This window comes from Falco rusticolus, chromosome 20 (genome assembly GCF_015220075.1).
Source record: "Falco rusticolus isolate bFalRus1 chromosome 20, bFalRus1.pri, whole genome shotgun sequence".
Lineage (NCBI taxonomy): Eukaryota > Metazoa > Chordata > Aves > Falconiformes > Falconidae > Falco > Falco rusticolus.
This window is the reverse complement of record NC_051206.1, coordinates 657,671-683,567: the sequence shown is the minus strand read 5'-3', so window position 1 is coordinate 683,567 and position 25,897 is coordinate 657,671. Positions and strand designations below refer to the sequence as shown.

General features: G+C 44.0%; 1 protein-coding gene across 1 annotated transcript in view; it reads left to right on the top strand.

Annotated features, from left to right (window-relative positions):
* The window catches only part of ANTXR1 (ANTXR cell adhesion molecule 1), a 111,270-nt gene that overhangs the window by 63,453 nt on the left and 21,920 nt on the right, over positions 1 to 25,897 (top strand). Inside the window, exons 14-17 of the mRNA XM_037371756.1 lie at positions 6,621 to 6,662; positions 14,807 to 14,902; positions 15,396 to 15,563; positions 22,900 to 22,980. Of these exons, the coding sequence (XP_037227653.1) occupies positions 6,621 to 6,662; positions 14,807 to 14,902; positions 15,396 to 15,563; positions 22,900 to 22,980 (387 nt within the window). The remainder of the gene's footprint in view (positions 1 to 6,620; positions 6,663 to 14,806; positions 14,903 to 15,395; positions 15,564 to 22,899; positions 22,981 to 25,897) is intronic.

Here is a 25,897-nt window from a genome sequence, read left to right as displayed (position 1 = left end):
TCACATCTCCTTACAGCTTTATGAGTCACTTTGCCTCCCTTATGCATCAATACAGCGTGGCCTGAGTGGGGAGGGCATGAGAAGCTGGTCTGTGTTAAATGCCCACTTAGAATATACCCACCATCTTGCTCATTTTTATACTGCAGCTTTTTTAAATACAGAGGTGTGGCTGGCATATAAATGAGGTGTTGGTATTTAAGCATTTAACACCAGTTTTAACTTTAAAGCTGTTTTCTGGAAGGAAGCATGGAAGAACCCAGCAATTTGTTTGGCTCTATTTGTGCTGCAGCTGACCAGAAGTTTTGGAAACAAAGAGCTGGATGGAGAAAATACAGAAAATATATATTAAAACCACATGAAAATCAAGGCTAAACTGGAGGAAGAGGAGGGGAGGAAATGCATAGACTCTATAGCAACCTTCTGGAGTCATAAAATTACATGGTATACGTTGGCTTGATGGAGATTACTTACAAGGGCCCACGTATTCTGATTCCCACCCGCTCCCATGTGCACATAAGGCACAGTTTTTCTGCAGTTGTGATGATTTTGGGAGAATGGAACACAGGATCATGAATCATCTGAAACATTACCGAGACAAACCAAGGAAGAAAGACACAGATGTGCAGGCAGAAATTGCTTGCGGACCCCACCGTCCTTGCCCTCAGTTCAGATCTGAGCTATTGAGACAAGCGCTTACCCAGCGTAATGTGGTAGTTCCACTGAGTTTATTGGAGCTTAATGTGGTGTGTGACATAGAAGGTCTGAATTCATGCACGCTGCCGCAAACGGGCGTCTTTGTTTACAGCACAGTCAACCCAAACATTTGGAGGTAGCAATGTTACTGTAGGTTTAAAGTAGTGTAAATAACAGAAGCTGACTTTGCCATTGCTGTGCACAAAGGTCAGCAGGAGGATAAAAAGATGGTGTTATTAAGCATCCAGAGTACCCACAGCAGTTCGCTGCTCCTCTTAGCCTCCTGTCAGTCAGGTCAGAATGGTTTAGATATGCATATAATGCTCTATAACTGGCCATCTTTAAACAGCCTAGCATGGATCCTGGAAACGGCATAGCAGAGGCATTTTGCCTGGGCTAACAGCATCAGCTCTACAGCAGCACAGTGGAGCAGCGGGCTAGCAGAACTGTGTGTGTGCCAGGCACTGAACTGGGGTGCTTTGACCTGCTACTGTGACGTGTCGTTACCAAAAGGTTAAAGCCAAATTCTCCAAAGCGTCCATCAGTTCTGAGGTGTCCAAACTGGAATATCTTCAGGGAGTTCTGTTTTTGGAAAGTGCAGAGCTTTGCCTTCTGAAAGTTAGGAAGGTAGCCATTTTCCTTTAGATGAGTGCCTAGATTTCAGATTCCTAAACCATTTTACTTGCTATGCATTCCCTTAAGGCCAGACCCAAAAGCCAATTACATTAATCTTGACCAGGTTCAGCACCCTTTGCTCCAGACCACAACAGATACTTAAGGCAAAGGAGGCACTGTTGTTCTTTGCCCTAGTCTTGCATGGGAACTAATTAACTCAGTAAAAATGACGAGTTCTTTTGCTTTTTCCCTGGCCGCCTCTCATCTCTTCTAAAGAAAGTTGGCTCAGCCCAGCTAAGGAGAAAGAGACCTTTAGGACGTAGTCTTACTTCACCAGAAAATCCACTAGCAATCAGTGAGTGAGAACAAGGGCTTCTGCATATAGCTGAAAGTAGCTAAGATGTTTTCCTTTAGTCCAGAAAATCAATTTCATTTATATAGTCTTTCAAAGAAAGTGGGTCAGACTTGGAGCACACCCCACTGATTCTGGCCTTGTTTATCTGGGTAAGTGGAATAGCCGAGAAAAAGGAATGACCTTTGCAGATGCAGTGTTTTCTCATGCATTCCCTGGAGAGCTGCATGCCAGCCCCATTCAGTTGCGAACTGTGCCAGGGTTAATTAAATGGAGAGCTTTTCTTTCCCCTCCATGATGTCATGTCTTTCATAAGTGGATGACGTTGACATGTACTACGATCTGTATTGAATGTGGTTTGCACAGGTCAGTTTGAAGTCTTAGGTGTGAAACAGCCTTGTCTTCTAGTTTGAATGAGTTAAAATTGAGATTCCTGGATCTGCTTCCAGGCTGGCAAGAGAAGTTAACTTAAAAATATGAGTTACCTTTCCCACTGGATTTCATTTACCTCTTACTGGTATGTCTAGGATGAAGAATGTATTGTATGGCAGATGAAGAAATAGAGACATGCTCCTGCTTGTAGTAGAAACTTTGAAGTGTAGACCAAATCTGCAAGGATTTGGTGGGTACTTAAAAGCCATGGCAGATATGAAACAAATAAAAACGAAATGTTCCTTTACCCAGCTCATAACTAAACTATGAAACTCTGTCACAGGACTTAGAGGAGGTCAGAACTATAAATATGTAAGGGCGGGGGGGAGTGTCAGATCGGTCATAGTTAATGCTATGAAAAAAACCCTCTTGTTATTAGGGTAGCAAAACCCACATTCTGTATTTTCCAGAAGAGTGAAGATAAGTAAGGACAAAAAAAATGCTCAGTTAACTTCATGCTACCTTCTCAGATTTTAGTCCTAATTAGAGGCAAAATCCTTTATTTCTTATTTTGTACTGTTTTCTTGTGTAGCCTTAATTTTAAATGATGATCTGTTCCATCTTAAAGCAGATAAACTTCGCTGACAAGAAACACATTGTCCCTATTTATCATATAAAACTCCAGGGACAGTTACTGAGCATGTGCTTGCTGGACACTGTAAACTGGTGGAGTTTTCTGGTCTCCCGAGATGGAAAACATGCTAGACACATTCCTGGAATAGGCAAAATTTGGATTCAACGTGTGCTTTCTTATGCCTGAACGGCTACAGAACTTTCAGGGCAACAGAAAACCAAGCCTTTCCAATGCTTTTAAACTTCTAGGAGGTCACCAATAGCATTCCTCTGTTTTTACACTGGGTTATTCATCAGAAACAGCTGATGCTGTTTCTCCATGCAACTGTGACATCAGGGTGGGTCAGCTAACAGACTTGTGTCAATCACATGCATGTTGAGATCTGTGATGAAAGGTGATAGAAAGGCAAAGCATTACTTTACTGTCCTGAATTTCACAGCTAAGTGTGTAGCAGTGCTGACAACTACTCTCAAAGTTCCTTCCCCTGCCAAGAAAAAGCCATGGCCACCTCTTCATCCCTCAGGCCTTTACTACTTGAAAACAAAAGACCACATTGTAAGGTTTTTATAACACAATGATGGTGTAGGAACCCTCAGGTATTCCTCACCTAGCAAGCAAATATAGTTGCTGAACAATCATATTTTTCTTCTTTCAAACACAGGGACAGGAGATGCAGTTGCAGCAGCAATCACAGAAATGGCTTGGGGTTATCAAAACAATTGCAGCACACATGAACAAACACTTGAGCCTTGCCAAGCTAAACTAGCCTAAGCATTTTGCTTGGCCAGGCATGCTCCCAGCTGATCGCGTTCGGCAGGTCCATGTGTGTCATCTGGCGAGGCAGAGGGAAGGCGAGAGGTGCAGCCCAGAACAAAACGTGATGGCCAGTGTGGGCTGTATGCTCACTGGGTTCCCTGTAATGGCATTTTCTTGCTTGCACTTGAGTAATTGTTTCTATGTGTGCAAAATGAGCAGGTGTAAGGCACTGCCTTTTGGCTCTGGGACCTTGTTATTCCCATGTGGCGCTTGCCTTGCTCACTTGTGTGAGATGGTGCAACGGTCCCACTTGCTTCACTGCCTGCAGTACCCCAGAGTAAGGGTCTCCTGCATATAACAGCTCTAAGTCTCCAAAAGGGAGAAGGAAAAGATTTGTACTGTTTGTAGACCAAAAACCTTTCCAGACCTGGGCAGTGAGACAGAAAATATATTTTTTCATAAAGCTTGGGTTTTGAAAGCTCATACAGGCTCACAGGCAAAGACGACTAAACTCTACCCATCTGTGGACTTGTCCAAACTAACCAATCTGTGTTGCCAAATTATGGGGTGTTCAGTTGCTCTGCACTTTAAAAATTGAAAGAATCTTTATTTTTTTTCCCCTCTTGGACTGTGATAGAAAAAAACCTTGATCTGTTTATAGAAATCAATTAGTTTGCATGCACGTGTATGCATATGTTATGAGAAGGAATGCAAATGTATGAAAAACACAGCCATCTCTTCATTTCCAAGTCTGTAATCTCAAGAGTTTCTAGTGATACTGGCTGAGAAGTTGTGTTTGAATGCTTAGCTGGACCAAATATTTTGGACAGATTATCATGGTGTTTCATGCCAATGCAAATGAGAGAAACTCCACTGAAACCCATGATGTTCCACCAGCACAGGGAATTCCCCCGGAGGGAATGGGGCCACTTCCAGTAGGTATATTTTGGATCAGATATCTGAAATTTCTCAGCGTCCAATGGGTTTGGATTAAGGAGTTTGGTTCAAAAGGAGGTCTGTTGACAAGTGCCACTCCTCACGCTGGCCAAAACATACCTGAAAATGTGGCTAGAAAAGTCTTCTGTGTATTTTGGTGCACTGTACATGCTGTGTCAGTATTTATTGTGTCAGGAGACACAGAAGAGATCATGCTGTCTCTGTCTTAAGCCAAGGAGCAGCACCATGCCGGTTCCCATCGTTTCTTTTCCACTGAGCAGGACTCTGATGCAGACAACATTCCAGCCACTTTTTGTCATTTGCTTTCCACTGGGGCAAGGGCTGGCATCCCCCAGAGCTGCAAGCACAGGCTCGGAACCGCAGGGTAGGCACAGATGGATGTGGTATCAGACGCTCGCCAGCTCTCGCTAGCCAGCCTGCGCTCCTCTGGCGCATCACCCCTCCTCTGTCTTCCTGATGTGGTCAGTGGCTTTACAGCCACGGTCTGACCCGCAGTTCTGCTCTGTCGGAATGAGCGATGATGTGAGCAGGGCAGCAGGTGCACCTACCGCGCTCCTCAAGTGTCAATTCGTGCTTCCACATGAGCTTTCTGCAACTGTGTTTGTAAACAAAGATTCAGTGTCAATTCCTTAAGCACAAAGATTCTTTGGCAGGGGTTCCCGGGGGCACTGCAGGCCACCACAAAAAGCCCTGCTGCCCAGGAACAGGTAGTGACAGAGCTCTACAGCCATCGTCTCTCTGGGCTGAGATACAAACAAAGGACCCGATCCAGCCCCCATCTCCCTAGCCAGAGGCACATGCTCCTCATTAATGGCCACATTGCATGACTCTGGGTTTGCAGAGGAAAATAAAAACAGTGAGCTCATCAGAGAAGGAAAAACACGAGTGAGAGGAATTGTTGTAAATATTTATATCTTCAGGGCCTTTAATGTGATTGTCATTTTCTCTTTCTGCATTTAAGTAGCCAAGCTGCGATTGTTTGGGACTGTGATTTTATTTTTTTTAAGGGTAATTTTTAGGCCTACACATCTGCACCCCATGCCTAGGCAACCTCAACACCTAATACCCGGTCCTGAGAGGAGCTGAGGACACTCAGTGCTATCTCCACGGGCGCTCAGCACCCTGGCAGCATCTGACTCATGGCCTGGTGTGGAAAGAAAGAGCTGCCTCGTCCAGATGGATTTAAAACTACTGGAGAAAATCCATCCTTGGGGCAATCACATTGACATGACTGTTTGGATTCAATCTGTTGACTGCAATGGCTGTGTGCTGGGGTGCGTCTCGTGTAAGGGAGAGATATTTGACGTGCCTGTATGCAACTCCTTTCCCTTTGGAAAGCTCTCTGTTGCTTTTGGAGTGGAGGGCTGTGATAATAGCCAACTGCCTGCCGAGCCCTAGATGCAAACTTTTTGCATGAAATAATAGCCTCACGCCCACATAAACCTAAATTGTTTCTATGGAGAATATCCTGGACTGGTATAAAACCTCACCCTGCTTGCTTTATTAGAAACCCTAGGAGAGCCTCAAATGTATATATATATGTTTTTATATATTTTTTAAAGCTTATGAGAATGAACTATTTTAGCCTGATAATGTGAAAAGCATTTTTCATGAGAGCAATGAGGTGGCACAGCCTTCTGGAATGAAGTACGGGCGTGGGAGACAGAGGCTGGGGGTTTATTACTGCTTTGCAATGTCTCCAGGGCATTTTTGCTTCACCTTCATTTTGCTTTCCAGTAATTTTTTGGTTCAGACTATAAATTATTTGAGGCAGGATTTGTACACAGATGCAATGCAGTGACCAGTAGAAGGAGAGGCTGACTTTAGCATGGTCTTTCAGGTGAAACCATGATTGCTATCTGTTGCTTTAGAGCCAGCACTGACTGTGGCTCCTACTGGGATTAGCGGGCTGGAGAATCAAGGATATATGACTTTGAATTTGCTGGCACCTCACGTAGGGCAGGGGTCACCTAATGAGCAACATGAGTCTGGTGGTGTAATTAGGAAGTCTCTATATGGCAGGGCTTTGGGATACCTCCTGTTTCTGCTCCTACTTTCAGTGACTGTGACACCAGTAGCACACGTAGCCACCCTGTAATCACACAGTATCGTAACTGAGTTCAGAGATGTTCACACCAGCATATCCTGTTGTTCTCTCGTTGGGTTTTTTCAGGTGACATTTGAATTGTGCTAAAGAACAAAGTATGAACTTACTATTTTCTTTCTCTTTGATCCTTCTAGATCATCAAAGAGCCCCCCCCACCTCCTGCAGAAGACAGCGAGGTGAGTAATGCTGATTACCTGGTTTCTTCAATGTTTAGGACAAGATTTTGTTCAGGTTTCTCACAAGAGGTTGTGAATCTACTGCGCGGCAGTGTACAGACCACTTAAACTTTTGTGCTCAGCTCTGTAGCCTTGAAGTCAATAGTGGTTTAGCTAAACTAGGAGCTTTTCAGCTGATGTCTGCCATGTGTGTTTCACTCTGCTCCCTTTGCTTTCTACAGAGGTGGAGATGCGGTGTTTAATTAAGAGTGGCTGTAGATCCATATATACGGTATATACATATATACAGTACCATATATACACCGAGCAGGTAGGAAAGGACAGCAGAGGCAGACAATACTTCCACTTGGTCAGAACAGCACTACAGAGTTAGGCTGTGATTCACAAAAAGGATAACCCTTAAGCATATGTTTAACTTTGAAGTTAATGGAACCTAAACATATGTTTAACTGCCTTCCTGGAGTGGCACGGTAATGATTTTGATGGTTTAGCATATATAACAGCTCTTGGCAGCTGAGCGGTAACTCACGATGTTGAATCCTTGGACTACAGTTGCTGTGAGTGAGGGCAGCCCACGGTCTTTGCAGTGTGTCTGAAGGACCAGTTTCTGAGCAGATGTAAAATCCCAGTGAAATCCTCTTGACACCAGAAGAGCTGCACTAGCCAGGGAAGTTTCAATGAAGAAAAATAGTAAAACAACATTAAAACCCTCATCTTAATTGTGCTTATGCTTTTTAGATGAACCTAGCAACAAATGGTTTAAAGCTATGTCATCGTTACTTAATTAGCAGACTCCGCCCAGAAACACGCGGAGATTTTTTTTATCTGCCTCTTTCTATGTCCTTCTGTCCTTTCAGCAAGCAGTGAGTCTCTTCTTTGCTTTCACGGTTTTGCTCATGGGATTTCAGTGAAAAGTCAATGAGCTGTGTTCAGGGTGTGTTGATGTCAATGGGAGTTTTTCCATTGACTTCACTGGGGTTTGGATCAGCTCCTCTTAACTATGCAAGTACGAGCAGACTTAGATCTACACTCCACGTGATTTGGTTAGTTAGTTTGTCTTGCTTTTTGCATCTGGAGACAAATTCACTGCCTGCTTCAGCTTGCAAGTGGAAAAGCTTGCTGAAATGATCCTCTCTGTGCTCTCCATGAAGTCTGGCCCAGTGAGCGTGCTCTGCACCAAGGCAGACACCCTTAAAGCTCAGTCCTCTGCAACACTATGGAGGTGGAATCCAACCTAGCTTCTGCTTGCACTGAGCACAGAGAAATAGCTCAGGGCAGCTGGAGCCAGGGACAGTACTGGAACCTTCATCATGGTGGCACTCATCCCCTCAAAACAGGCCTGAAGCAAAACTCCAAATCTCAACATTCCTGGCCCCAAAGGAGACTTGCATTTGGACCCAGTGCCCCCCATGCCTCATCTGGCCTGTTTTCCTAAGCAGACGTTTGTTTGGGCTGTATGTAAATCCACTAGCTTTGTTAGCTTCTCTCCACTGGATTAAAAGGAAAACATTAACCTAAAGTTGCACATGCTCTGTTCTGCATCACGCGTGCCTCCAAGCCAAGGGATTCAATTGCTGAAATTAATTAAAATACATCATTCTGGAATGCTGGGTCACTGGCCAAGGACTGGAAGGGGAAATTACATCTCTGTGCTAAGAGGGAAGGCCTGCTTCACGTATAAGGAAGCCTTTTATCAAACCAGTAAGTGCTGCAAAAGCAGACTAGTTGCTGCAAAACAAACTAGTTGCAGCAGACCAGTTGTTTGCCTCAGGTTAAGTGTAATTAAGGTGGTGCAAAGATATTTCTAGGCGTGTTATATTTTCCCTCAACCCTGATTCTGACAGAGAGGAACAGTCTGTGCAGCTCTTTGAATGCGATAGTGCTCAATTCATCTGCCTGTTTGACAGCTTTCCTTCAGCAATGTATTTGCCGCTGGCTTTTTATTTTAAACTAACCTGGTCTTGTACTGCGGAGAACGTGGGGCAAATCTCTCTTTTAGTAGAGAAGCAGAATGTTGACCAACTTGCTCTCAGGCTTGCTGCTCGTAGACAACAACTTTAAATGCAAACTTGTCCAGACCTTGGTTGTACCCCGAGTAGGGCACAGCACAGTGCGTGAAAAATTGCATTAACTCATACCTGTCATTTACCTGCTTCCTCGTTAATGCAAGAGATCTGTACAGTCTTTTGGCTATTATTCTTACTGTTCTGGGACCCTGGGACAGGGGTCTTTGGTTACAACCATGTTCCAGCATTGCAGGGACTAATCTGATGGTGTCATTTCACATGTATTTTTCCACCAGAGCACATCCCCTAAGCTCAATACTCAGTTATCCTATAGCCATCTTCTTCAATTAGCAGCCAAAGGTTTCTTAAAAAGGAAAATATGGTTTACACTATTTTAGAGACTGTATAGCATCAGAGCAGTGCTCAAAAAGCAGTAAGGCTTGAAGCTGTGACTTGTACCATGCATTTTTGCCCAGATAGAAGAGCTTCTTGCTAGTGGAAAAACAGCAGAAGCTCTGAAAAGATGCACTGCATTGGTCCCATTTACTCTGACAGAGCCTGATCCACAGGATGAGATCGGCAGTAGTATGATGCTTTCAGAAAAGGCTGGGTACTCCACACTTTCCACTTTGCTCAAAACAAATAGAGGATGGGGTTGATTTTTTCTTACGTGTTGCAGATAGCTTTCTCCCTTCCAGAACACCTAGCAACTGCTCATCTCCAGCAGGAGAGTGCTAATCCCTTAAGCAGCAGCATTACAGTTACAGTAAGACTTTTTTTTCTTCTCCCAAAAATCTTGGCAAAAAAAAGGACAAGAGGAATTCTTGCATCAGCAGATCTGGGAGCTGAGGCCCATATGTCTTTGCACTGCAAGGAGAATGCATTATACTGTAGCAATGAAGGGAAAGTAGCATTGCTGTCAAACCCGCCAGAGGTTTTATTGAACTCTACTTTAAAGGCCTTTTGAGACATATTGGAGACATGCTCACTGTTGGTGAAGGAAATCATTATTGGCTAGAAACTTCCAATTAATTCATTCAGAAATTGCAAATGTCGTCAACTTACCGCTGTGCTCCTCAGACAACGCAGGATGCTAGAGGAGGTTAAGCCCAGATGAAGGACAGATGGTTTTACTTACAGCCAGGAAAGATTGAGTTAATGCCAATCGGAAGAGGTGAATGCCTCCAGGAGCCAGTGAGCACCTTTCTGGCCTGTGATTAGTCATTGATGGTGGATCAAAACCACATTCTTCTACCTCCAGTGAATAGGAAGGCTTTTTCTAGCCCTGCTGGAGGAGGACACAGCTGCTGTTATTCATGTGTCTCATCACCTTCAGGCTGGCCTTATTGGAACAACTCTTACTCAACTGAGACCAGAAGCTTACCCTGAGGCTAACTATCGTTCTTATTATAGCAACCCATCTTTTTCATCAAAAAATCCCAACCTGTAGGGCTCTGCAGCTTCCAACAATTTTCCTGTTTACTACCTGACTCATGCTGGGGGTCTGCTGCTGGTGAGTCCCACAGAAAGACAAGCTGACTGTGGTCAGAGGGTGTATAAACTGCGCCCTCCAAAGTATCCCCAAGAGGCACACTCTCCTCTTGTTGCTTCCTTGCTCTGTAAACAGAGACCAGTCAATGTTAAAATCTACTGCTGGATCTTCATTTTCTGTCACAGCAGCGCTTTCTCCCACAGAAGGGATTCAGGGACACAAATTTCCCTGAAGTCTGGTAAAACCAGGCAGAAGATCTACCAGATGACCAGAGCGTGTCCTTTCCCCATCGCTCAGCCCCGTTTTTTCCGTGCTGCTCTATTATCCAAGCTCCACAGCCACCCTGAGCATGGCACCAGAGCCAAGCCACCAACCAGCCTGTAACTGGATAATTTTTATGTCTGTTGTCATCTTACCCACATACACCAAAGCAAACACATACAACAAAGTCCTGGGGAGAAAGGATCATTCAGCAGCACAGTCATGAGATGCTGAAGGTAATTATCACTGTCATGGGAGGCCAGCATGAAAAAGAGGAGTTTAACTCACTGCATGGCAGCTATTGTGAAGCCAATAGATGAAACCACCTGTTCAGCCTGAACCACTTTGATCTTCGTGAGCTAATCTCTTTCTCCCACAACTGAACATTCATGAGACTGGAGGATGGCTAAAAGGGATTCATCTGCTTGGGGAGCTGCTTGCACCCTCACTTAGGGGTGTTTATATTAATCTTTTCCAAATTGTTTTCCTCCTTCTCTCTTCCTGAAAAGCCTTGCTGGGGAGATAGCAAAATAAGCTCCAGAGAAAGGATCTGACAGGAATTTTTTGTAGACACCAGGGCAGGAAATGCATTCCATTATTCCTGAAATAAAGCCAGGTCACAGTGGTATGCCAGCTCTTTTCCTTTCCCTTTACTTCCCTTTGACAGTCAGTTGGAGAGATATGGGAGAAGGAGAAAGGTAACCTTTCAAGAGACGGGCATTTACAAGAAAAAGATTTGGGATGTTATTGGCAATAGGTGAGGCGTACGCATTACACCACGAAGGAGTGGAGTTTCATAGCCAGATTTCATGTGAAATGTCAAAGTAGGCCCAGCACAGAAAACTCAGTTAGTGTAGAGGTGGTGGAAGTTGGGTTTAGTCGCATCATGGTTGCAATGGGAGTGCTGGTGTTAATTCCCTTGACCTTAGGAGACCTTATGTCATCTTCCTGTAGCTCAGTGTCTGAGCTATAGAGTGAGAAAAGCTCAGTATCCTTTCATCTTCATCAAAGCAGGGGTTTTCTCTTAACTCTGCACGTGCAGTGCTTTGCCCTTGGAGATATAACTTCAGGCAAGATCTTGAAGAATCTGTACCATAGATAAACTAGGAGTTTCTGTCATTAATAAGACCAACAAAGGCTGGTTTTCCAAGCATTTGTGTGTCAAGAATGAGTTTGTATGTGGATTTTTGGTACCTCATGAGAACTGAGGTCTGTCTTCAGCCTGCTCCGTAGTGGAGCACCAGTAGAACATCTTCTCTTTGATGGTCTTGTGAGCTGTGAGTGCTTTCTGAGAATAGTTTGCAGGCTTGGGCCAGTGACAGGCAAAGATACGAGAAAAACCAAAGCGATGAGTTTATGCATTTGCAATTTAGACGCCTGGCAGAGTGTAATGTAACAAGCAAAACCTTCCACAGCAGAGAGGAAATGTTTCTTGAGAACTGAGCAAGGTGTCCTCGAAGTGTAATAATGCCTCTGCATCAGGGAGGTGGCCATGCAATTTGGAAATGAGTCCAGCCTTCGGAGAAAAAGGAGGCAGTAAGGAGCCAGAAGCCTTGAGGACAGCATATTCACCTCCATGTTTCCTCAGCTGTAAAATTAGATGATAACATCTCTTACTCAGAGGAATGATTGTCCTGTCATGTCTTACAGCACTTTGTGCAGGCAGAGCTCTCTATAAATGCTGAATTCTGACAAGTTTCAGGCATTGCAGAGACAACTGTGAAAATAATTATAAGGGTGGGGAGAGGGGTAAGTTGTCCAAACTCTTTTTTTCTATCTGGCCAAATTTAGTATGAATTCTTACCCTGAGTGGTTCAGATGTCCCTAGTGGAGCCTAAATTATCCTTGTGTTACCCACAGATGAGGTTCCCTCAGGTCAGGGTCAAAGTATACAGAGCCTGGCAAGGACTCTGAGATAAACACAGATCTTTGTTGTCTGAAATCCAGCAGTTATGAATCTGGATCTCAAACTGTGAAATGTAGCTCTGTCCTGCTTCTTATTTTTTAAAAGAAACTCTAGCTCCATCTAAAGCAGATTTTGGGGGTGGAAAGATGCCAAGTTCTGTACAGTCAGTTTCCAGCATCCTTAAATGCTCTTGAATTTTCCGGGGCTGTTTTTTATACTGCTGCTGGGTCAGAGCTGAAGTTCCGTATGCAATCCTTCCTCAGGCAAAAACCCCATTGCAAAGTGTAGAAAAATATGGGCCAAACAGCGCCAGGACATGAGAATTTGGCCCTGTTTTATTGGCTCAGATCTTCTGAACAAGGCAGTGATTTAGCATGCTGGACATGGGGATTGTATACCTCTTCCTTCTCATTTTCCTGCTGTCTCCCTACCCTGACCCCCAAGTTTCCAGTTGCTTTCCTTTAGCTGCTCACGTGTGCTGGGAGCATATTTGCCAAGTGTGTAGGACATCACTGGTGGTTTGGGTTTTTCGCTTGTATTGCAAAACCTCCCATGCCCTTCAAAACATGTAAACAGACTCATCTTGAAGAAAGCTTGTGACTCCTTTGTTTTTCAAGTGTCCGCTGTTGTCTTTTTGTGCGTGTGCTGTTTCTGTTGTTGTTCTGGCAGAAACGCTCCTATCTTAGATTGAAGTGACTTGCAGGGCTTTTAAGGGCTTGTGGGGAAGATTTCCTAAACCTTGGTATTTCCTGTTGTGAGAAGGCCAGTCTGTGCTAAACTGAAGAGAGCGAAAGAGAATTGCTGAAGGAAAATATTTAGATGGCTTTGATTCCAATTTTTTAAAGAAGTCCTCATGGAAAACTTCATGCAGAGATATAAGTTCTTAGGTTGCAGCAAAGAGCCTCAGCAGCTCGAATGAGAGCAAGAGAAAGAGGTCAGCTATGAAGGAGAAGAACCTTGTATTTATGACTCAATTGTTCACTCTTCCTTTAGATCAGGACAAATTTTGCAGCTGAATTTATGTGTATTTTGAAAAACAGAAATGCTTTTGTTTGACATGAAAAGCATAGTTTGTCTTGGATTTTTTCCTCCAGTTTTTTCAGTTTTCCTACTGGGGAGTTCAAATTCAAAGTATTTTTGGCTTTTCCAGTTTTGGAAAGCTCCTAAGTTTTGGAGTTTTGCCGAATCCCTGTGAAAAATTAAAGAAAGGGGAAAAAAAAGAAAAAAAGAGGGACCATTTTCATTTCTCTCCACATTTTTCACAGGAAATACTTCACGTTTTTGATCAACTCTGCTTTTCTGCTTTGCCAGTTCACAGCCTGAACTGTAGAAATTAAAGGGAAAGGCACTATATAGGTCAGAGCATTTGTGGAGTTGTTACATAGTGCAACAAAGAATATAGAATACACTGGCTAGAACTTTAGGTAGACTCATTTCAAATAAACTTAAGGAGATTTGCTTGATTTGCTAATTTGGCTGTCCCTGAATCTCATCATGAAGGCCAGGGTCCTGAACACATTTAACTTTGTGTATGGCGCTGTGCCATGGGTTTCTGCCTGCAGTACGTAAGGGTAGAACACATTCAAATTTGTATAGGATTAAAGTCTCATTTTTCACACAGAACTTGACTTCCTCCTGGCATAAGCCTTGAAAATCTGTGAAGCCACGTGGACTTCCATGGGCAGCCTCCCTAACAGAGGCAGAAGTTCATTAGAAGAACTAATTCCATTCTTGTAACTTTTCCGTTAGGCTTTTCCATCCTATTACACTTGGCCAGCTCATCTCAAAAAAACCTCATCTTCTGTGCTGGGCATTCATGCTGGCATTGTTTCCAGCTGTGCTCCTAATCTGCCTTCACTTAAGGAGCAAATTTGACTTGCTTTCTTGTTTTTTTCCCCCATTCTGTCAAATCTGAACTACAATACGATGAATTTTCTGGGTCCCGGAGGGTTCCTCCGGCATGGGGAGCTGCGAGTCAGGGAAGACTCCCCAGAGCAGCAGCTCTTCTCTCCCTAGTCACAGGTATGAGTGAAGGGGTGGCAAAGAGGTAAGTCCCACCTTCCGTCACTCACGGCTGGTGTATCAACCAGACTTGGAGCCGAAAGACCCCGGCTCTTCAAGCTATGCTGAGTGCTATTTTGGTGGCTGCTTCTTCAATGATTTTGCAACTTGGAAACAAATTACTTCCCCGAATTTAAAGATGATGAAAGACAGTCTTCTTTAAAAATAAATTTTAAAAAGGCAAAAATTGTGTTCTTGCTGGAGCTGGACTGTACCTTTCAAGTGGTGGTGGTGTTTATATCACGAAACATTTTCTTTTCATGAGTGTACATCCTCTGGAAAATAACCAGTGAGAGATCACAACCTCGACTGCACTGGCTCGAGCAGGCTCAAAGGGCCACATAGCCTGTGACTGTTTATTCCTTTCCATCTCTAGCCGTGTTTCCTAACAGTGCACTCCCTCCCTTCTGTTTTGTAGGAGGAAGATGACGATGGCCTCCCAAAGAAGAAATGGCCAACAGTAGATGCCTCATATTATGGTGGACGAGGAGTTGGTGGCATCAAACGAATGGAGGTAATTAGACACCAGCTCAGGGATCGAAAGATCTTATTTGTGAGCTGAGCTGTGATATCATCCTGCAATTTTCCCAGAAGGAAACGCAGGGGATAGGCACAAACTTCTTTAAGCTTTTTTTGTACATCTGAGCCCAGATCTTTTTTATATAGGAATATTTGAAAGCAAAACATGGATTTCTGAAGTTTGGGACCATCTTTTTCCTCTAGTAGATCCTGGCCTGTGCCTGGGATACAGGAGCAGTATTGCCACACAAATTACAAGGAAACGTTTTTGGTTTTTCTGGAAACTTTCCCCACTCACATTTCTTATAAATCACAAAGAAGTTCAAAGTCTGGTCTCTAGTCTAGAAACAAGCTTCACAGCCTGTGCATCGTCCTTCACCTTGGATTTGGACACTGGGAAAATACAGACAAGGATCTGGTTATTACAGCAGGAATGTAAGTCTCTGCAGCAGCTACTATTGTAATATGCTCTGGTGCCATCTTTTCAGGTACGCTGGGGAGAAAAGGGCTCCACAGAAGAAGGCGCTAAGTTAGAGAAAGCCAAGAATGCCAGGGTCAAGATGCCAGAACAGGAATATGAGTTCCCTGAACCCAGGAACCTTGTGAACAACATGCGCAGGCCTTCCTCTCCTCGGAAGTGGTACTCTCCAATCAAGGTAAGTCCAGACCAGCCTTGTGCTGCATAGGAGGTTTCCAGGAGATCTGAACTCATATCCAGGAGATCTTTTCACATCTAAGGCTATGATGTAGAACGGCCCACAAACCTGTGATCTCAAGATGCTGCTAAAGTAGCTGTGCATGCAGGGGTCCCCCTGAGCTTGTGCCTAGGGAGGTGCTGTAGAAAGAAGCCACATGGGGCAATGGGAATTTCCAACCAGCTTGATCAATTTTTTGGGGTTGCATTGCTTTCTTAGACCAGAATAGGATCCTGATCTTGTCTAGTAGCATAGCTAGCTTCTGTAAAGTGCTTACAGACTCGACTGCACTTCTAAGGTCAGGCCCTTTAGTCCACACTACATATTCCCTGAGATGCAGGGAATAAATAGCATCCTTTTTCCTTAGAAAGAGGGGAGAAAATAGGAAGAAAATTGCTGCTAAATGTCATGAGGGAGAGTTGTCCTCAGCAGATCAAGGGTTGCAGTGTGGCAGATGGATGCCTGCCAGCAGGCATGGGTCATAGGGCCAGGCTTGCTGCAGGGCAGTATGCTTGCCTCACAAGGAGAGAATGCCCTGCAAGAAGTGTTTGGCTGAAATAGAGTGCCTCAGATGCAGAAGGTCAAATTCACACTGATATCAGGTCACATGCAATGCATAGCTGCGCAACAGCCACCCATAAGGAACTGGGAAAACTCCCTCCCTGCCATCTGTCCCAAGGGCAGGCAGCTGTTCTTCAGTTTGCCTCCACTAATACAAATGGTTGGCAGGCACAAAACTTGCCACAGAAACAAGCAAAGCCACTGAAGACTTCACTGAAGCAAAACTCTTCGTTGCGCATGTGAATGCTTCTCGTGGATTAAGAGAAACAAACCACACAAAACAGGCATCAGCTGCGTCATCCAGTATGAGGGAGCTTCAGTGTCAGAAAGCTAATCTTTTGCATTCAGGGCAAATTAAGCTGCCGTCAGGAAAGGAGGACAGCTTAACTACTGTATAACTAATGAAAAGAAAAAAAGAAAAAAAAGCCAAAACAACCACACTCCTGTTTCTCGGGCTTAACTCTTCCGGGAAATGCTAAAACCCTTCTTGTCTCTTTTTGGTCTGGGACTGTTTGTAGCAGCCCTGTAGTTATCAGTCTCAGAAAAGACTGAAAATGCCTAATTCATATCCAAGTGCAACCTTCCACCACTGGAGCTTGGACCTCATTTCGAAGACTGGAGATGCTGGTTAGGGGCTTAAAAACCCTCTACAGGCGGTTTATTTGCAAGTAGTCTGCAAAGAGGGTGTGTGTAGCACATGTAGTAAACCTTTTGGTCTACAGGGCTCACTTTATGCTGGGGAATGAGGAGGTGCCTCACTGCTGAAAAACAGAGCTTTTATTCTCCTGGTTTCTTCCTCCCCAGTAGTAGTCAGTCTAGTCAGACATATTCTATTAGCCAAGTTATTGCAATGCAAATATACTACACTGCAGTACACCCAGGTTTCCCTGTGTTGTATCTCATTACTGATCAGCTCCAAGCAGCGTCCATAGGAATTTGGGAAGTCACATGTTTTGGCTTTCCTCAGCCATTGATCTTGCAGCTGGTTCAAATCCAGTGTTGGGAATGGCAAAGATGCACAAGGGAGTAAAAGTGGTTTCCGGAGGATACGGAAATGTGAGCCTCTTTGAAAATTTGGTCCAACGCCTTCTCTCTTTTCCCCCTTAAAGATTATCATCTAATAAACATAGCCTACCAACAAGTCATTTGCAGTTGTGTTATAATGACTTCAACATGTGTTCATGAAGGTTATTCATTCCCACAGTGGAACCAGGTTAGAGAGTCAACTGTTTTCAGTTCAGAGTGGGGAATGCAATAAGCACCATCCCATATAGCTGCTCCTTTGTTCCTAAATGCATTGCATTGTCACTTTGCATCAGTGCAGAGCATTTGTAAAACACACTCATCCCATCTGGAAGACTTTCACTCCTACTGTGTGCTCATGGAAATGACCTCATCCAGCTGAGAGATGCAGCTTTTTGCATGCTGTAGTCAGAAGGGTTCACAGCACACAAAGCTGTAGTCTAACCACTGAGGAGCTGACAGAAACACTGATTTTAGCACAAAAAGCCCTGAATACATGCTCAGGCAGCTGGAATCCATGAGGGTACAACTACCTGAGATCATCAGTTGAGAGCTGAGTCCTTTCCCATAGAAAATACTACGGAATTTCTCCCCTCTTCCTTCACCAGTTCTCACTGTTGGGTTACAGCCTCAGGAGTCTTTCAGTTAATTTTCAGAGTTTATTCTGCATGGTAGGAAATCAGTTCTGAACAGAGGAGTCAAGTTTGTTGCAGATCTGTGTCCCAGCTGGAGATTGTCCAAAGTTCAAGAGAGGCTTGGAGAAAAGACAATGAGCGTAGGGTTCAAGTTCAGTTCTGACTGACTAGAAACAGCTATTGCATTGTAACAGCAAGAATTCACTTACGGGGGGCCTGCAAATATTAGGAGTGTCTCATGGGGAATATATATTCTTAATTCCTTTATACAGTTTGAACAGTAGATAAGAGAGATACTTCTAGAGTATAAGGTTCCAGTCCAAGACCCTGTGTCCACATACTCCCATAACTTTGGGGTACTCCATATTTGGATAGTATTTAGCAGCCTGTGGACAAGAATTCACCTAATTATTAACTGCCACCACACCCCTTATTGAACTGCACCCAAAAAGACAGCGTATGCAGATGGGATAACTGAATTCAATGCTTTCCCCGTGTAGAATTATGACGACTCATCAAAAAGAGGGGATCATTTCTATGAAGCTGGGGTCCTGCTATTGCTCTCCCCGTGCAGTAAGGAATTAGCAAAATTGGCAAAACTCATCAGCACTCTTGGCAGAAGCTCTTGACCTGAGGATGTGAGCACACGAAGATGAATTTGCATGGTGTTATGCAGGGATGCTATCACAGAGCCATAACAAGCAGAGAGAGGTGAGAAGGGATAGCCTGTTAGATCATCGGGTCTGTACGCTCAGCCAGAGCAGGGCTGCTAACTTGAATCTATCCTTCACTGCTTTTTCCAGTCTGGTTTTTAAAATAACACACGGGCTTCCACCACTTCTCAGGGGGGAATATTTCAGAGACTACCAGACCTCACCCATAAGAATTGTCCCCTGATACTCAGCTTAAATTTTCCCTCATCCCCATGCTCCAAGTGCACTTGGCTCTTTTGGTTAAAGCAGATGTTAAATTTCCACCCACACCACTGGACTGGTTGAAACACCTCTTTGGAAGGTAGAGAAATATGCATGTAACAAATTCTGTAAAAAAAAAAATAATCACTGGTTAAAGGAGGAGGACAAGGAATTAAATCTCAGGAGCAATGAACCAAAGTAACGTGAATCTGGCAAAGGGCCAGGAAATTCACATTTTGGGGCCAGTCATCTTGCTGGCCAACAGGCCTCCTTTTCTCCATGCAGTACAAGTGTCAGCCTTTACTTCTGCCTTTTGCCAGTTTATCTGATGGATTTTTTCTTCCCTTTTTTGTTACTCTTCCCAGAGTAACGTCTATAAGGTAGGTAGACAGCTGAAAGTGGATACATTGCTTTTTGAAATACTCCAGATTTATTTGCTACCAAATGTGGTTACTGACACTTAACAGATTGTGGTTATTACTGTTGTTGTTATTCTTATTTGCTGCTGTTACTTCTTAGCACGATGCCAACTGGATTATCCTGCTTTTAAAATATCACTTCAACAGTTTGAAAAGTCAGTGCAAATAACCCAAAGAGAATGACAAGTCTGAAAACTTCTTAAGAAACTTAAAAAATCCTCAGTTCATCTGACAGAGGGATGGGCAGCACAAAATGTAGATGCAAGTGAAGGATCATAAAGGACCGTCCTTTAGTTTTAATTTGGTTCAGGACATGCTCCCTGCTATAGCCAACCACACAGCTCTCTATGCTTTGGTTTGGTTAGCAGCTTTGCTCCTACTTCTACTTCTGCTTGTATCTACCTGTCTTACCTCGTTACCTCTCCTCTCTTCCTCCTCCTCACAGCATTTATAGTACTTGTTTGACTTCAGAAAGACCACTATCGCTCTCTAAAAAACAATGCAGAAAGGACCACAACACAAGACTAAACTCACTCTTTGTCTACAAAAACTCACATGCAGGCTCTGCCTCAAGGCTGAGGTTGCAGCAGCAACTGGTGCTCTCAAAAAAAACCCACCACCACCTCAGGTGAATCCTAAGTGGAGGCTACTTAAGCATTAACTAAACTATGTGTCCCTGGCACGTTTTCTAGCCTTTGTCCCTCCTGTCTCTACAAAGCTGACATGGCACAGCTGCCTTGCTAGAGGAAGCCCCAGGGCAGCCTAGATTTCTAGGCAGCTTACAAGAAGACTGCCTCTAACTGAGACCACCAGGTGCCAGGTCTCAGGAGCACTCTAGGCGTCAGGTCATTCACGAGACCAGGGTCGATACAGTACTGAATTAACCAGCACTTCAGGAATAGAATGTGTTTATGTTAAAGCAATGGCTGAAACTGTGCCCTCCTTCACTTGTCATCTGCCCTGATTGTTTCTTCTTTCTGGTCTTCATAGCTAGTAGGACTCAAAGCTTTATTTGCCTCCAGACCTTTTTTTTTTCAATCCAAGCAACCTTGTGCTTCAGTTCCAGGAGTTCCCAAACACATAGACACAGCCCACTCACTAGAGAGCACAGAAGTGTTTATATTTCCAAGTGAATGCATTGACATTTTCATTTCTTCAACCAACATCATCCTTTCCATGATCTACTCTCCCTCTCTTCCACCCAGATGTCTCAGGCAGACTCTGAAGCTCCATTCAGACTCCCAAAGATGGAGCTCTTGGCTTTTCCTAAGAAATCTTGGTAGGCTCTTGGAAATCAGGACTGTAGAGTAAAAAGGGCTTTTTTGTTCCATGGAAAGTTGTAATTTTCCCCTATAGTTTCCTAAAGGAGAAATGGAAGAAAAAGGTACTTATTTCTTAAGTTGTCAGAGGAGACAGGAGATCAAGAGCTTCAACCAGCTCTGATGTAGGGGGAAAGATGGACTGGGGAGACAGGGATGGCTTTCCTCTGGTCTAAGAGTCTGTGCTGTCCAACTGCAGAAGAGTCTGACAGAGGAGTTTCTGGCTTCTTCCTTTGAGAATAACACTTTCCTGGCTCTCGCCGTAGGAAGTCTTTCCCCCAGTACCCTATGGAAACAAGATCTGTGCAGTCATTCTGTGTGTCTGTCCGTCTCCACCCATGTATCCCTCCAACTCCCAAATAAGCTTTGAACCGTTGGCTCAACACACTGATCGAGGAATATAGGTCTCAAAGACGATTACAGCCCTAGTGTTTTCTTGAAAAGGGAAGAGAAAGGCTCAGCATCCCCATGAAAGGAGCAGTAGGCATTGAGCTTTAATTAGCTACCGGTGAACCTGGGTCACAGAAGGACCTTTTAAATACCCTGGCTGCCAGGAAGGTCTCACCTTCACAAACGCTGAAGTTTACTCTCAGCCATGGAAGCCAAGCTCTCGGGAAAGCAAGCTTCCTTACTTGCTTTCTTTTCCCACCACCACTGCAATGTACAGCTTGCTTTTCCATTTCCTTAATTTTATCCCATGATAGTTACATGAGGCAATTCTGCTATCATAATTTTTTTGTAGTCTTTATTTTCAGGAAACAGGTAGGGATCATACATGAGTTTCTGAGTCCACTTAGGGGTAGCAAGGTCTTTGGGTTTGATTCTTGTCATCACAGGAACTAGTTTTATACCAAGGGACGACTTTGTACATTCTTAGAGTAGCTTGTGTCTGTCTCTGCAGATACAGTAAAGTTTACTGACTTACTGGTAGGGGTTTTGTTCATGGGGCCTGCTCTCATATCAAAGCATTTGTAGCATTTGGAACAATACTAATGGAAAGCTTAATAAACACTGCCTGTTGTTAATCCTTTCCAGACATTTTTACAAATCTCTGAGTATCATGCACTTCAAAGACCAAGGGTCAAATGAAGTTAATGTGAAGAGCCTTTGATAAATTAATTTTCAGCTTCTAAGATGTCTGTAGCCTTCCACTGAGCCAGCCAACATGCTGCCATCATGTACACCCTTCTACAGATCTCCCAGAAACTGAATCCATTTGGAAAGTGAAAGCCTGGCCTATTAAAATGGGGATACAGCAGGGGATTCTTCAGCAGCAGATGTACGTTTTGGAGCAGATGATTCAGTGGGTATCTCTACATTGCAGAGCCCTGTGCTGCTCCTTCTGGCCTTGTTCAGCTCATTTGGAAAATAACCGCAGGCTTGGCATTTTGTGTCGCTGCTGAATTTCAATCAGGAATGAACACTGTGTCTGCATTGCAGAGAAGCATTGCAGGAGTGGCAGGGAGGGTCCGACCCCACATCTCAACCAACCTTTCTGTCAGCAAGAGATTTATTTCAGCGTGTTGGGTTTTCAGCAAGACTTGTCTGGGTCTGTGCGTGCGCACATGTGTGCGGTTGGGTGCGGGCAGTTGGGTATGAGACCACCCAGTGAGGTGAAGGGCTTGTCAAGACCAGTGCGGTGTGCTGAGGGTGGCGTCTGCGGGGCAGCTGACACTGAGCTCATAGGAACGGAGGACTCGGAAAGATGTGTTATTGCCTGGAAAAGATGCAAACGTTAACTGACATATGGGGTGCGACTGGGGAGCTTGCGTGAGACTCAGTAACCTGATGCTCTCCTGCTAGCCTGTAGCTGACAGGAAAGATTAAGCGGGTTGTTATGTAGCACCTAGCTGTGACTCAGCTGTCTTGGCTGCGTGGAGAGACAGGTTTTCAGTCAGTTGTCCCTAGCAGATTGTTTTGAGATATAAATCAGAATTATTCCTAATGTGTCACAGTGGTCACCTAGAGCTAGAGGCAAGCCACTCAGCCAGCCAGAGGAGGCGGCTGGATGGTGAGGAAATGCGTCGGATAAACTCACCTGATTGCTTTCTGCATTGAGTTAGCATTTTGCTAGCAATGATGTCAGGAGCTGAGTAGGTATGAGACTCTCTCTCAGCCCAGGACGTATCTAAGTCACCTATTACTTTTAGAGATTTTCAGAAGAACACGTAAAAGCTGGATGCACGGATACTGTTGTCTGTCAGACACACCTGCTTGTTGCTCATCTGAAAGCCTCTGCCTTTGCACTTGCAGCAAGTTCGGAGTTTCTGTGAGAAAAAAATACTGCTCTCCAGCATCTTGTACAAGCACAGGAAATGATTAACTAAAAAGTGTGTATGTCTAAGCTGCATTGTCCCTGCACTGCACTTAGCACAGAGCACTTGTTCTTGCACAGAAGATTAACACTGTGTTTCTTTTGATTGCAGGGGAAATTGGATGCTCTCTGGGTCTTGCTGCGGAAAGGTTACGACCGTGTATCTGTGATGCGCCCACAGCCAGGAGACAAGGTAGTGTGCCTCAAAACCATTTTCTTTTAACAGCTAGGAAAAAATAAAATATCTTTAAAGTTTCTGACTGCCTTTACATGTGGAACTGAAGGCAGGTACTCATGACAGCTTAGAAATAAAAATTCAGTCACGCCTGTCCGCTTTGTTTGCGGCCGCAGTTCATGCGGTTTAACTGATGTGGTTTCAAGTACAAAAATTATCCAGGTGCAGCGAACGAAATACCCATTGAAGAGCCCAAAATAATCTTGCTCTTAGATAATAGCTGCTTTCAATTAATTACATAAGTAATTCTAATGAATAGTAAGGAATATCGTTACATCTGTTCATTCACTGAATCCTACATCTTGGAATAAAACCATGAACATACATAAATATATATATATATGTACACATACATAAATTTAAACTTCATGGGCACTTCTACAAAGCAAAGTTTGCAGAATGAGGTTTGGACTGTTGTGTGAGAGGGAAGAAGTATTTCCATATATTTCTAGTGAAAACTGGGTTCATGCCGGTTCCTATACATTAATGTGTACTTGTGTGTGGAGACAGAAGCCATTAAAGAGGATGGACTTATGTCACCTTACAGGAATGGTACCGTCTGTGGCAGCTGGGTACTATTGCTACCTCTCATCTCCAAGGTATTAGTCTCTTCCTTTTCAGTGGAATTAAACAGCTGGGTGGTTCCTAAGTAATTTCAGGACAGTTACCCTGAAAGATCTCTGGGGGTACCTGGCCGAGCACTGAAGCTGGCACACACTCATGGGTTGTGTTGAGCTCTGAGCACCCAGCAGATGCCGGGACAAGCAGCTGGGAAGGGAGCGTGAGAGCTGCACCTGGGCTTTGCAGATTTAGTGTGCGTTCAAGGTACACAACACGGGTGAATTGAAATCCCTGGGGTAGCCATAAGACATCCCCTAACTCCTTGCGATGTAGATGGTTACACCCAGTTGCCCAGGGATATTCCCAATCCAGTTTTTCGTATCTCCAAGGGTAGAGATTCAGCACCTCCCTGAGCTCCTGTTCACATTTGCCTCATGGTGAAGAATGTCAGTTATATTAATGCCTTATGCGGTCAGTTTACATACCTCGGACATAAATCAACAAAGGAGCTTGGAGCTGCTTCAGGAATATATCTGGGCCAAAGCACAAGTAACTGTGTAGCGTTGTGAAGGCTTTTTTGGTGGAGTATCATAGGTCTGTAACGTTTGGCTTCCTGTAAGGTTTGCTATGGAATACAGGACCAATGAACTTTTGTGAATAAAAAGGTTTAAGATTTTATTCCTTCGGTGGGAAAATTTGCTGAAATGTCTTCACTGAGTGTGATACCGATTTCTGGGAGAAGAGTTCGTAACATACAGATTGCTAATGCATGGCAATTTTCCCGCAGAAGTCAGGGTGTGAAGAACGCCTGTTCTGTCAATAACTTTTTTGACTTGGCAAGCTCAGTTAATTTACAGGAAAGATGCCACTTCCATTAATGCTAGGGAAAATCCAGAGCAGTTTAATTGAAGCTGATACAGTTAACAGCGATTTATACTAGTGCAACTGACAGCAGGCTCCATTCCTTTTCAGTGATGTATCTCTTAGACATGCAGCTCTGTGTCCTGTCAGAGTAAGCAATACCACAATTCGCCCATATAGGTGTTTTATGATCCAGTCTCCAAGTAAATTAAGCTCTTTATGATTCCGTTGTGCTATAAAGAATCTCTGACTTGGGTGCAAGTATAATTTAGTGTGAAGGAGAAGCTGGCTGAAAATGCACCCATGCTTATAGCTGCTAAAATACCTGTTTCTCTGCAGCTGACTCCTGGACGACTTGCTAATGTTTGGACACTTTCCTGTGTCAATATGAAGCGCTTCTCGGACTTTCTTTGAGGGTAGATTGCTCTAAAGAATATTTGTTTTCCTTTGTGTAAACAAAACTATGATCCCGAGTGTTTGTTGTCTTTGAATAACCACGTGTGATCCTCTTGATGTTTTTAATCACTTTCAGACTTAAGCAAGCAGTTCATGTTTGTTCCTTTACAGTAGTGACATAACTACCAGGTGACGTCACCCCCAACAGTCCAGGCAAAACCAACATAAGGACACACTGTAAAACACTGAAATTACTTTAATTAGTTTATACAGCTGAAATGGCAGAATTAGGTAGGGTTTTCCCCTCCCCTATTCAGCAAAAATGTGTGTGGGGGTTGTTTCCCTACTTCAGATTTAAAGCAGGGAGAGGAATCTAGCTTTCAAGCACTGGGTTCAGCTTTGTGATTCCCGAGTCATCTCCCATCTTGTTACAGACATTGCTCATGATTTGGATGCTGGTTTTAGTCTGTCATACTTCACTTTCTCCTTTGTAGACATAGAAAGTGATTTTACCAGAGCTGGGGGTAAGGACGGCTGGCTTTACAATATTTAGAGGCTTCGGTGCAAGGGACTGGGAAGGGATAAGGCAATGTTGCTGCTAACTAAACTACCACAAACTACAACTGTGCCTTGGGAGACAGATTAGTCAAAATGAAAAGCAAAACGTTGCAAAAATAGCCGCAAAATTGGCACCTCTCAAAATAAGAAGACTCTATTTGATTGCTGCCAATCTCCCTTTATTTTTCTCTGTGCCACTGTTGTTCTATGAGAAATTTAAATGTGTGCCCAAACCTTAGGATACAACGGTGGCGTGATTCAGGCTACTTTAAGGCCAGTGGCTTCTCCCAAGTCAGCAAACATGACATATTATCTCATAAAACACGCTACTGTTCTGGTGTGGTTGGGAATCCAGTGGGAAGGTCAGTGCTGAACTGATGGGGACAGCAGCCTGGAAACATCTGCCAGCGTTGACTGCAGCTGTCAGTGCCTTCAGTGCAGACAGTCCTGAGCCAGGGTGAGCAGTTTGCTTTCCTTGCAAGAAAAAATACCAAGGAAA